This window comes from Pelophylax lessonae (assembly GCF_965119305.1).
Source record: "Pelophylax lessonae genome assembly, chromosome: 5".
NCBI lineage: Eukaryota > Metazoa > Chordata > Amphibia > Anura > Ranidae > Pelophylax > Pelophylax lessonae.
The window spans coordinates 196,208,223-196,221,111 of NC_138772.1; the positions used below are offsets into that span (position 1 = coordinate 196,208,223).

The 12,889-nt window shown below is 38.3% G+C and overlaps 1 protein-coding gene across 4 annotated transcripts in view; it reads right to left on the reverse strand.

Annotated features, from left to right (window-relative positions):
* POU6F2 (POU class 6 homeobox 2) overlaps positions 1-12,889 on the reverse strand; it is an 870,107-nt gene that overhangs the window by 360,480 nt on the left and 496,738 nt on the right. For all 4 annotated transcript variants that reach the window (XM_082258642.1, XM_082258643.1, XM_082258640.1 and 1 more), the window contains one exon: positions 1,854-1,945. In XM_082258642.1, the coding sequence (XP_082114768.1) occupies positions 1,854-1,945 (92 nt within the window). The remainder of the gene's footprint in view (positions 1-1,853; positions 1,946-12,889) is intronic.

A 12,889-nucleotide genomic window follows, 5' to 3' on the forward strand; every position in this document is an offset into this window, starting at 1 on the left:
GTCGTGAATAGGGAAGGTATTGGGTTTGCTTTAGGATGGCAAGGAGGATATAATTAACCTCCATGCACTCCCCCACTTTTCATCTGTTGGGGTCTCTACAAAAGTTCTGCATACGTTCCAACCCAACAGAGGGTTGGAGTTTGCAAATTACTTTTGCCACCCCCATCTCCCATCATATAATTCAGGCCTGGTAATTGATCCTAAGTGCTGCTTTGTGGAGAAGCAGGGAAGTGAATCATATATTCCTTCAAAGCCAAAAGTACTTTCTCCTAGCTCTGCTATGCAAACAAGGCAGAAGGAAAAAAGTTGAAGGTAAGTAGGTGCTCTCCACCTTGCAATGGCAAAGCACAGCTTTGTTTAATGTAGCACTTGTTTTACTTTTCGCAAAATCAAGTTTTATGCAGAAATCAGGACATCTGATGCTGCAGACTCATTGGCTTATGTTGCTCCCTCCATCTGGAGCAAGACAGTAGTGGGCAGGCATTAAGTAATTTGTATATTTAGCTTAACAGGTTTTTAATAGATGTACGCTAAAGATCAAAAAATCAGTAAGACAGCCTGCATAGAAGTTACATAAAAAAAAAAAAAAAAAAGAAAAAAATGAATCCTCTAAGTTGTACATGTTCTAAAGATATGTATGAATCTACATGTTTTAAAGTTTATAGTGAGATAGAGGGGTGTAATTAAAGTAATAAGCAACTATTTTGTTGAGTTTTTTAAGAATACCTATATGGTTTGGTCATATCGCCAAACTGTGCCTGCTTTCAATATGCAATCAGGACTTGTTTGATTGTTACCAGTTAGCCATTGACCTGATAGACTTTTTTGATAGGATATATGCCTGTGCAAATGCTATGAATTAAGAGTATACTTAATTTTCTAAAACCTTATTATTTTTGTTAATGGAAATTGTATATGACAAAATTTAAACAACAGCAAAGAGAACATTAGCTTAGAACATTAGAGAATTAAAATTGAGTTTCTAAATAGAAAAAAAATGCACCACCACTGCTCATCTAACAGTCACATGTGTCTATTGGGAGCTATTTTGTCTAACAAGCAACTTTTTCATATTTAATGCAAAAAAGAAGAGTTGTGTCACAAGTCTTGAACATTCAAGTTTATGCATTGTGCATTAATTTGTGCTATGAAAACACTTTTCCCTGAAAGTTTTTGCCTGACTGAGAAAATACTGTGAAATTATGAAGCACCAACATGAGAAAAGCTTTATAAGGTCATGTGCTTAAAGCTAATAAGAACCTAAGGTAAACCAACTATCCTAACATCACTGTGCTCTAGAGTCTGTTTTAGAGTATATAAAATCAGTAAAAACAATGCTATAATATCACTTTAGATATAATAAGGATAAAAAAAAACAAAAGCAATTGAATAAATAGAAATTGTGAACAGTAAGGAAGAAACTGCGAACACATGAGAATTAACAGCAATATACTGTATAAGATAAAACAACGTTGTGTAAAATACTACATAAATATGGAGCATGTAATAAAGAAAATCAAAATAATTTAAGGAATTTAACATGACCATGTGTCTTATTTTGTAAACAGGTAAATCTTCTACTACTATACATACAAGTGCAAGTACATATAATTGTATCTAAACGACCATGTGTTAAACTTGACTCCATCATTCTATTTTAATTGTATTTTAAAAAAGAGGTACCTATCTAAAGCACCTATAAAACACTTATATCATGATGACAGACACTTTATTCTCCTTCCTAAAAAAAATCCCTATAACATACATTCATTGCACTGACTAAGGTCAAAGTGCCTACATGTAAGCAGACATATAGGACAGTTGCGTTAAACAGGTGCATGCATATAACAAACCTGAGGCCCAACTGAGAATCCTGGATGAGACTGGCTGGGGTGATGAGGATCATTTGTACCTGCCTCAGTCGGCACGGAGTTGCCTCTGGCTCCTGCAATGCAAAGAGAATCTCTGTCTTATTATCTGAAGCAGGGATCAGCACATTACATTTCACTGGTGATGTCACAGAGCATCAGGCTGAAAATGATATGCTTAAACGGTTTATCAATAACCCAAGAGCTCAAATCACTTATCAGCTGCATAAATTATGCTAATGTTCATTCACAGCAGTCGACTCATTCAAGGAGATACAAGGATCTGACAGCAGAGAAACTGAACCTTTCATCAGTAAGGCTAATGTGGGTCGCATTATACATCAATTTACATACATGACTTCCCAGCGTGACTGTGTAGAGTAATTTCTTTTCATGCTCCGATGGCAACAGCAAGTGTAATTCTGAACACAGAGCAAATAAAGAAGAACCAGCACGATGATTTTATTACAACTGATACGATAGCATCTTTTGTTTCACAATTCCCCTGATAAAACAGCACTGGATAGCAAAATTATACTGAGTGTCAGTGCTATATGTTTAATTTGATAGAATTCACTTTCTGACAGAGAACCAACTCCAATAAATTAATTAATTAACGCTGTCAAACTAAATTGATTTGTAAAATGTAATCTTAATGTTTCACTTTGATTACACACATCACGGATTACATACTTAATCATTCCAAGCAAACCCTTACATTGTGAAGGTCAGGTAAATACATTGTCCAATTTATTAAGATATTGAAATTGTACTTTGAAAACTAGTTCATATGTTTTTTTTTTACTTAAAGCTGCAATGCCAATAGCTATCTTAACTGAAAAGAAAACAACATCACAAATTCCATGAAAAATGACTAAGGCTTTCTATAAAAGGTGTTTTATAATACAGTGCACAGAAGGGGTGCTATCATGACAGATGACCTCAGGAGACTGGAGCTGTAGTCAAAGGAGATCAACAGAAATGGAAAAGGTTTGCAGATATCCCTTTGTTCTCAGATGATTGACATGCACATTCACATTAAGAAATTCAAAATAATGCAGGAAAGCCTCATCATAGGCAGTTGTGTATGTTCAGCAACAAGCAGATACCCTCATGTAAGGTCATCTTAAGTGTTTTTATAATTTATTTTTCTAACAAGGTTTAGTCATACCAAAGTAAATGGATCATACTAGCTACATATAATTACACTCAGACCTAATATAGGTTCCAGCAGCATAGCCATCCAGTATAGCCTGGCTGCATAATAATTTATACACAGAGCAGTACCATTTGGCAAATTCATTTTAATAAAGTCAAGTTTATGAAACTCATGAGCCCATTTCATTTTTTGGAAATGCAAATTATTTGCTGTATATTATTTATTGTTTATGATTGTGCCAGTCCCAATTGTAGGCCTACATTTGAAGTTGGTTTATACTGGTCATACATGACATCATAAAAAATGACAGTTCACAGTAATTTCTAACTTTTCTGCATGGCCTACACCCATCAAGAGGCTCATGGCTTAGTCATAGCTGCTTAATGTCCAACTTAGCCTAAATGCCCACTTCTCTATCTCCAAATAAGTTGGCAAAGGAAGCGATATGGTCAAGCAGACTTCAATGTTGGGATTGTTTGAGACTGTGTCATGACCAAATAAACACTTGCACTTCAGAGCAGTAAATGTTTACTATATATATATATATATATATATATATATATATATATATATATATATATATATATATATATGTAAATAAAATATGGATTTAGAATATAGTATATAGTATATTAATTATTTTCAGATTTTGTTGCAATATTTTGGTGCCATTTGGTAAAGAAGAAAGTACTAATCATTCCAACAAGAGCACAGATGACTACTAAAAGTGGACAAAGATTGTAATCCCTTTATGTTAGGGAATGTATTCTCAATGAAAGAATCTTACAACTATTATTATGAATGCTCAGTTTTAATAAATTAATTTATGAATGGTCCCAAGCTAGGCATATGTTTGTTCTTCATGAACACTCAGTTCTAATATATCCAGGAGCAGAATGTCTTCTACATGATTGGGAATTAACAGCCTACTTGATAAAAGATTAGCTATAAAGTAAAAATATTTTGCCTTAAAACAATTTCATTGCATAATTTCATTATGGCAGCTATGTCACCCATCCAAGTATGGAGATTCAAGAGTATGCCTATGCCACATGGCTATCTTTCTCTATTTTTGTTTGGTTACCACTGTAACTGGGACTGAAAGCAATGAGAGTTCCAAAGGGTTTCTTTTTTACCATAATAGGAATAAATAAATAGGAAATCTTTTGAAGGGGCACTTTTAACAACTGTCTAAGAGGGATTTTCCCTTACTTTGGGAAGATTTCCTTTGACTTCTGCACAGAACAGGAAGTTAAAGGAATTCTCCTCAACAAGACACAGATGGCAAAAAAAAACTAGCAAGGGGTCAGGTCAGTCAGACATTGTAATGGCTATAAAGGAGCTGACATTAAGAGGTGCATCTAACTTCAAAGAGTGGAAGCTTACTGGTCTATGCACATCTAAATGAGTGCTCTATTTCATGACTAAGGAGGGGGATGCATTGCATTAAATATACACATAACAACGAAGAGTTGTGAAGGAGATACAAACGTTCAAAGTAGTTCATGTTCTTCTTTACAGGCAAAGACACCACAGAAACAGTTTTTCCTATATAGAGTTAGATCGGTTGCCTTTTGTAACTTTAATTATTTTGATAAATGTAACTTTTATTGGGGGAGGGGGAATGGAATGTAAATTTTGTAAGTAAAGTTTATTACAATAACATGTTTTTTGATAAAAGTTTTTCGATGTGATTGGTATGTTTAGTGGTTGTCAGTTTAAAAGTGTTTTAAAAATACACTCCAGCCAAAATTAAAATGTAAGCCTTTACATGCAAACTTGGAGCACAACCTGTCTGTTAAATACTTAAGCTTTTCATCCAATCACTGCTTTTGTGCCCCTCATCTCATTACTTTTTGTCAGGAAGTATATTTTCCACAGTCACCAATCAGTGAAACCTGTTGTAGAATTTTGACTGTTATTGGTGACATCACTCCCACTACCATCCAACTGACCCTGTGGAGTCATTGGTGTGTGCTGTGGATACAGTGGGTTATAGACAACTCAGATTAAAGTAAAAGGCCAACCTTCTGAGTTTCACACATCTGCAGTGTGGTGAAAAGCCTTATTAGTTCACTGATTGGTTTCACATGTTGCCTGAAATTCCTATTTAAATTATAAATAATACAACTATTGAATGCTATAATCATATTACTTTAGTGAATAAAAAGCAGAAAAGAAGTCATGCATTATCCATTTACTTTTTTCTTCAAGCATGTTCTTTAAAATGTTATTTAACCAATATATTTTCTTATAAATAATTTAAAATGCAAAAGTATTAAAACAGCAATAAAATTGACTGCTACATATGATTCAATGGAACTTTTATCTCTGTGGCTTTATGTCAGTCAGGACATAGGCCCATAATAGGATTAAGTAATAAATGTGCAAAGCAATTATGCGTAAATTTGAAAATCTGATTAATCTGTAATATCCTTTGTGCAGAAAGTCAGAAATGGACATTGCTCTGGGAATACTTACAAGCACTCAACTGAAATATCTAAATTGATTTTGGAACAAACTAATAAAAACACAGAGACTTGCTGACATTTTTATAAAGTGATTTCTGTCAAAATACGTCTGGCATTTAAATGACCACTGTCATTTCCAGATCGAGAGAAGATGCCTATTATAACTGTAAAAAACAAAACAAATATATAAAAAAATTGTTTCCTTAAAATATCACACAGAAAAGGAGAAGTGTTGATTTCAACATCATCACGTGGAAGATTTTAGGCATGCCAAGTCAGTTTAATCTGAATATGTATGTTTTATGTTCCTGTAAAGTAAAAAAAGAGTTTAGGAATTAGGAGTAAATATTGCTTCCTTTTGTTTTTGCACAGACTATCAGACTGGCTAAACTATCCCATCTCCTGGCTTGGCTGTGTGGTTGCTTTCAAGAAGAGCTTACTTCTCAAGCTCTTATACTTCATAGTCTTTCTGATCCCATTTCCCCCACAAAACATACGTATGCTTAAAAGATTTATATGCGGGCCCCAAAGACCCAGGATTGCTTGCCAGATGCTTTACAAAACCAAACTGAAAGGTGTCTTGGGAATTCTGCACATGGGTAGTTATTATAACTTCACCCAAACACCCAAATAGTGCAACTCTCTCTCCTTCATGCCACAAACAATGTCTTTTTATGAGGGAGTCTGGAAGCTCATTCCACTGCACCAATTATTATTGCTAATGTTCTGTGACTCCCACCCAAATACAGGCAACAATTACTAAAACCTATATGACACATTCTCTGAAGGCGTCGAATAATACCAAATACTCCCGCAAAGGTGTATTCCCTTATCTGCTCATCTTCACAATATGGAACAATCCTACCAAGTTCTGACACCCAGCAATATTTTGATGGTGATATTCCACTAACTTTCACAGAGTATATAACCTAATATCTCTTAAGCCCTGGAAGATTTGGCTGCTCAAAGACCAGGCCCTATTTTGCGATTTGGCACTGCGTGATTTTAACGGACAATTGCGCGGTCGTGCGACGCTGTACCCAAGCAAAATTGACGTCCTTTTTTCCCACTAATAGAGCTTTCTTTTGGTGGTATTTGATCACCTGCATGATTTTTATTTTTTGTGCTATAAGCAAAAAAAGAGCGACAATTTTAAAAAAATAACAATATTTCTCACATTTTCTTATATGAAATTCTCAAAAAAAAATGTAAAAATATTTTTTTTTTAACATTTTAGGTCAATTTGTTTTCTGCTACATATGTTTGGTAAAAAAAATTGCAATAAGCGTATTTTGATTGGTTTGCGCAAAAGTTATTGCGTTTACTAACTACGGGAAAGATTTATGTAATTTTTATTGTTTTTTTTTTACTAGTAATGGCGGCAATCTGCGATTTTGTTTGCGGGACTACGACATTGCGGCGGACAGATCGGACCCCTGGCTGACATTTTTGACACTTTTGGGGGTACCAGTGACATTACTACAGTAATCAGTGCTATAAATATGCACTGTTACTGTCAAAATGACACTGGCAGGGAAGGGGTTAACTTTATTGGTGATCAAGGGGTTAAGTGTGTCCCTAAGGGCATGATTCTAACTGTGGGGGGGGGACGTGGCTTGTGATGTAATCACAGAGACATACGATCCTACATAGCAGGATCGTATAGTCTCTGCACTTACATCAGGGAGAATGACAGACGGCTGTGTTTACATCAGCCATCTGCCTTTCTCCCTCTCCTGCGGGAGATCGCGAGTGACCGGCGGACATCGGAGCCGCCGGTCACTCGCGAGAGGATCTCAGTGAATGAGCGGGGGCGGGAGCGTCTTACGCAGTATATCTGCAGTGGGCGGTCGTTATGTGGTTAAGGAGTCAGATCTTTTAAAGCTAAAAACAATTGTATAAAATACAATACAATGAAAATATTATGTTACGTCTCTTTTATGGCACACTCCATTACCTCTCAGACTGACCCTGTTTGAGACCCCCATTATTCTGGTATAATCACATCCATATGTGGCACCCTCTAGTGTAAAGTGGTAGTGTAAATAGGTTTTTTGATAATGTAGGTGGATTACTCATTAGGCAGCACCTCTGGTACCTCCCCCTATGTGCTAGAACATTGGAGAAGCTTCCAGAAGAATGGGATGGATGTTAGGAGGAGTTGCCTGGAGTACTGATGAGGGCCCCAGCCAATCCCTAGCAAGTGGGCTGGCAGGGGGCAGGCACCTCTTAAATACTCTGGGGTCATGCCAGCAGGGGCAGTCAGGTAGAAGATGGAGATGGAGTGCTGAGGAGGCTGTCTGTGGGTCTGTGGCCCTTGACGGTAACCAACCAGTCATGGGGAGGGTGACCTCTGGTCTGGGGCTCAGGTGCTGGAGGGATCCTCTTACACCACACAGAGGAGTCCTATCCAGAGGCACAGGAGCAAGTAAGGACAGCCGGAGCTAGCGAGCATGTTCAGGAGGTATCCAGGCGAAGGCAGCCAGGTGGACCAGTTGAGTTTGCAGTCTGGGAGGACTGTTAAAAGTAGCCAGGGGGGCTAAAGAGAGAGAGACAGCTGCAGCCAGGCAGGCTGCCAGTGCCTGAAAAGGTGGTGCTGGGATCAGTAGCTACAGGAGTGTAGCTGGACACGGGACTTTTCTCCGCACAACCAAATGGGCCTGTGCCCCCTGCCTGTAAAGAGACTTTTCTTAAACTTACTAAGTGCCTTTTTGTCATATTCATCAAACAGTGTTCCAGCTGGATCTGTGTTATTTCTGCAAGCAAGTGAGTGCTGGAGGAAGAGGAGTGTATATGTAGACTGTAAACAGCCACATTGTCCCTGACAAGTTCTAAAGTCAAGTGGGCATCCCATAATTTCTCCTCTACCCTATCCCAAGCTTTATCCTCTCAATAAAACATAAAAACAGCACTGGGCTGTTTCTTGACTTTGGTATACTGTGGAGATTTGGTGTGCCTGGCTGTGCAGGGTGGGGGATCTCTATTCACCAGGGGCTCCTACACTGGATGCGCTACACATATACTTTTTTTTTTCATTCTCAACTTCTCCTACATTTCTTCAAAAGTGGGAGAAAGAATGCTGATGCCAGAGGACATGTCTAAATCTTCTAACAAACTAAAAACTTATGATAATTTGGAACCTTGTATGAACACATGTTGTCAGAGTCTTCCCAGAAAACAATACTTACTATCACATCTGGTGGACCTGTCCTGTAAGTAAACATGTTATATGCCATGTTATTATCACCTTATTAGGCTACCACTTCAAAATTAACTCCTGGAAAGCCCTTTAAACACATCAACCCACTTACACTAAAACTGAAACATGTTTGCTAACTATACTTTCACGGCTGTAAAACTGACCATTGTCAAAGCCTGGAAAACATCCAACATCTCGGTAAATGAATTCAAACCAATCATGTACCATTGCATGCTATATGAAAAAAATGGCTGGCATTCAACATGATAGGCCTCTCTTGAATGCTATAACCCAAGCCACTCAGAACTTAAACCTTTGCATATTTCTTCCCTGCTCACCTTCCTTTTTTTCTCTTATTTTTCCACCTGTTTCTTGCTTTCCCCAAACTGCTCCAGACCCACTATTTTCTATCCTTCACCTTCTTAACCCACTCATCCTGATCCTTTTTCCTTTTATTTGTTGTTGTTCCTTGATAATCTCTATACCCCCAAACCCACAGAAAACCCTTATGGGACTTTGGCCTTCAGCTCATGTTTTCCTTTTGCACTTAGCTGAACATTAATTGCTTACTGTATCTACATATGCATACCTTATTTGTATTTTTCAATTGACCAGTGTTGTAACCTTAACCGATATATGTTAAGCATATTTCTTCTCCCACATAATTGTACTTCCTTAACCTTACCCTAAAAAATCTGTAAAAACTATTGGGTGAGTAAAGGTACCTGCCATTAAGGTGTATGTACTGCCAAAACTATTTTTGTTGTGGCTAGAGTAGAAAAGTGTTAAACCACTGCCAGGTTACTTTCTGCTGTTTTTGTACAATTGGGGATATTTCTCTTTATAACAGAAAGCTAGAGAAAAACTTCCAAAAAAGTGGGGATTACCCCTCTTAGAAGATTGTGTCCAGAACAGGTATCTCCATTGGAAGATGTCACTTCATCTCTTATTGTCCCTTTTCCTAACTTTCTTTCTGGGTGAATCCTTCACTGCAGACAATGACGTAAAAAAAAAAAACCTTGACAGAGGGTCTAAAACTTCTCCACTCTACCCAAAACATAAAAAGCTCTCACTCTTTCACACATAAATAAAGACTTAATTTTATTACATGCTCCGGTAATCATACAGCAAATAAGGAAACTTTTTCCAACAGGACCACAGATACCAATTACAACCCATTGAAGGTACTTACTACATCTATATAAAACTAAAAAAAAAAAAAGTTTTACTTTTGTTTGGAAAGAGCAAGTAGAAGTTGGAGCCTCTGTCAGTTTTTCATTGCTGTTTATTTCCCTATTCTGGAGACTTTCTCTTACTTCCTGTAAGACACAGTGATGTGAAATGGTCCACTGAGGACACAGACAAAACCAAAACAAATTTTTAGTGGAGTAGGGAAAGGATGGGCATAGTAAAGTTATCTGATTGATGCCTGTACTTTAATGGTCCATTAAAAAGCAGTGGTAAAATGCAGATGACAATGTGATGTGTGTATCCAACTCAGTGGTCCTCAACCCTGGCCTACAGGGCCCACTAACAGGCCAGATTTGCAAGATAACTGAAATACATCCCAGGTGATATCATTTGCTACTCAGTGATTGCAGTACTCTAGTCTGCATCTCCCCAAGGTAATACCTAAAATCTGGCCTGTTAGTGGGCCCTGTAGGCCAGGGTTGAGGACCACTGTCCTAGCTGAATAAATTGGTCTCTAAGTGACACAAGGGTAGATTTACTAAAACTGGAAAGTGCAAAATCTGGTGCAGTTGTTCATGGTAGCCTTCACCTTTTAATAAAAAATGATGAATTCACTTTTTTGCAGCTAAATAAATGTGCATTAATTTTTATTTTTTCTGGAGCCTCTAGCATTGCACAACTGATCAGCAGATCACTGGTGCTATGCAGGTCTCCTTTAGGCCTGCCAGTGTATCTGTGTGCCCATACATTGTACAGGCAAGCAGATTTGACAGAAAGACTCAATGAACTACAAAGCGCTCCACAGCCCCATGGTAGTTCATAAAAAACGACAGGCCAAAAGCCACAAAGGCTGTTGGGATTAGTAGTTTTCCATTCACAGAGGACTGTGAATGAGTATGTGTTTTTTTTTTTTACATTGTGACAGCTAGCGGGAATCTTCTCCCCCCTGCTCAGAGCAAGGGATCGGGTGGAGCAGGGACCGGTCTATTCGTAACTTGTTACATCCTGAATTTGGGTGTAACATGTAACATGTTACAAAAGATGAGCTTATCCTTTAAGCTTAGACAAAACAAACTGGAAGCTGATTGGTTTCTATGAAGAGCTGTACAAGATTTTGCACTCTCCGGTTTTAATAAATCATCCCCACAGTGACAACTTGCGATAAGCTTCCAGATGGTCAGCTTGTTCAGGGGGTTTGGGAACAGTTAACCCAATTTGTGTTCAGTTAAATTAAATGTCCAGTGGTGGCAGAAAGTGAAATATTTTGCAGCAGTAATACTACTGCTGCTAAATGTGACAGATTCCCCTCAGGCTCAGATTGTAAGGAAGCCAGCAGCCGCCAGCATCCTAGTCACCCTGGTTACCAGGACTGCAAGTAAAGGAAAACCCAACATTTTTATTTGTCAACACAATTGGAATAATGGGAAAATCTGAACAGGGGACACCTGTTCTAGTGAAAACTGTCTAAGTGGGCTTTTCTATCACTTAATCACTTAAAAAGTAATTTTAGAGTAATTTGGAGGATTTACGGGACAGGAAATAAAGGGAAATCTTCACAATGGTACACAGAGTAAAAAATAAAAAATAAAATAATAAATAACAGGATTTATAGCCATATCCCACTTTATAAAAATTAGAAAAAGAAAACATTTGGCTTAAATAATCTCCAATTTCCAATATCAATATACACTGATAATAGAAGTCGTAGAGAGATTCCATCATTCCTATTCTTGCTTCAGAACATCTTCCGCCGCGGACAGGTCAGGTGCAGGGTTGACACATGGACTAATAGCTGTTTCCATGTGTGGCAGATGTGGTCTTTTGTCATGGGTGGTGGGCTCTGTCATTTTAAATCACTTTGACATATTACTTAAAGCCAAACAAATATCACTCATTTCTCTAAAATGCTAAAATAGTACACTTGATAAACTTCATCAAGATCCATTTTGAATAAGGCTTCATGTAGGGATAGCAGTTAGCTAGCGCCTCTTAGTGCAAAACATTTTATCATGTTCTAACAGCTTTATAAAACAGCTTTAGTATTGTACTACACTCTTAAAAGCTGTGGCATAAGGCAACAATGTAAATTAGCAGGAAAACTTTAGCAGGAAACCTCCAAAAAAAAAAAAATAAAAACCTGAAAGACAAAGACATAATGAGCTAGTATGCATTGCTTACTAACTCATTATGAAATACTTACCTTAGAACAAAGCTCCAGCTGCGCCGCCCGCACACCGCTTGCATGGCCAACATGTTAACTCGTCTTCCCTACGGGCCATCTGATTGGCTGGAGCTGCAATGACATCACTTCTGCGCATGCGCACGGGAGCCGCCATTCACGGCACAGGGCTCTGAAGGAACGGCATGGGTGGTGCATGTTTAGGAGATATTTACAGCACCTATAGGTAAGCTTCATCATAGGCTTACCTATAGGTACATGTTACAGAGGAAGCTTTACTTCCTATTTAAGGCCCCCTATAGATGGAGTGGATCTGTCCAAGCAGAATTCCCCACTGAGCAGGCGAATAACAGGTCCGTGTAAACTCTGCTATGCAAAGAGGACACAGCCCGCTCTCCACTACGGGGCTGCCGGATGGAAACAAACTACATGTCCGCTGACATCCGCCGCCCCACAGAGAACAATGGGTGGTCCGATCAGGTCTGTCTGCAAAACTGACAGGTGGTCTGATCGGAATGCTGGTGTAAAGGGGCCTAAGGGTCCTCTTACTCCAGGTTCACACTGTTGCAATTGAGTTCCCACAACTGCAGACACCCACAGCCAAAACACAATGCTCTTTTGCAGATGCGGGGAGAGGGGTGCTATTAATTCTTAAGAGTACTCCATACATCGGAAGACACAGCATGTCTTTGGGTGCGTGAAACCACATGATGCAAAAGCACCATACTGTTCCATGTAGCCACGTTATCAAGCAAAATTCAAATGCTGTGTCTGTGCATACTCGAGACACACACACACGCTACAGTGTGAACCAAGCCTCAC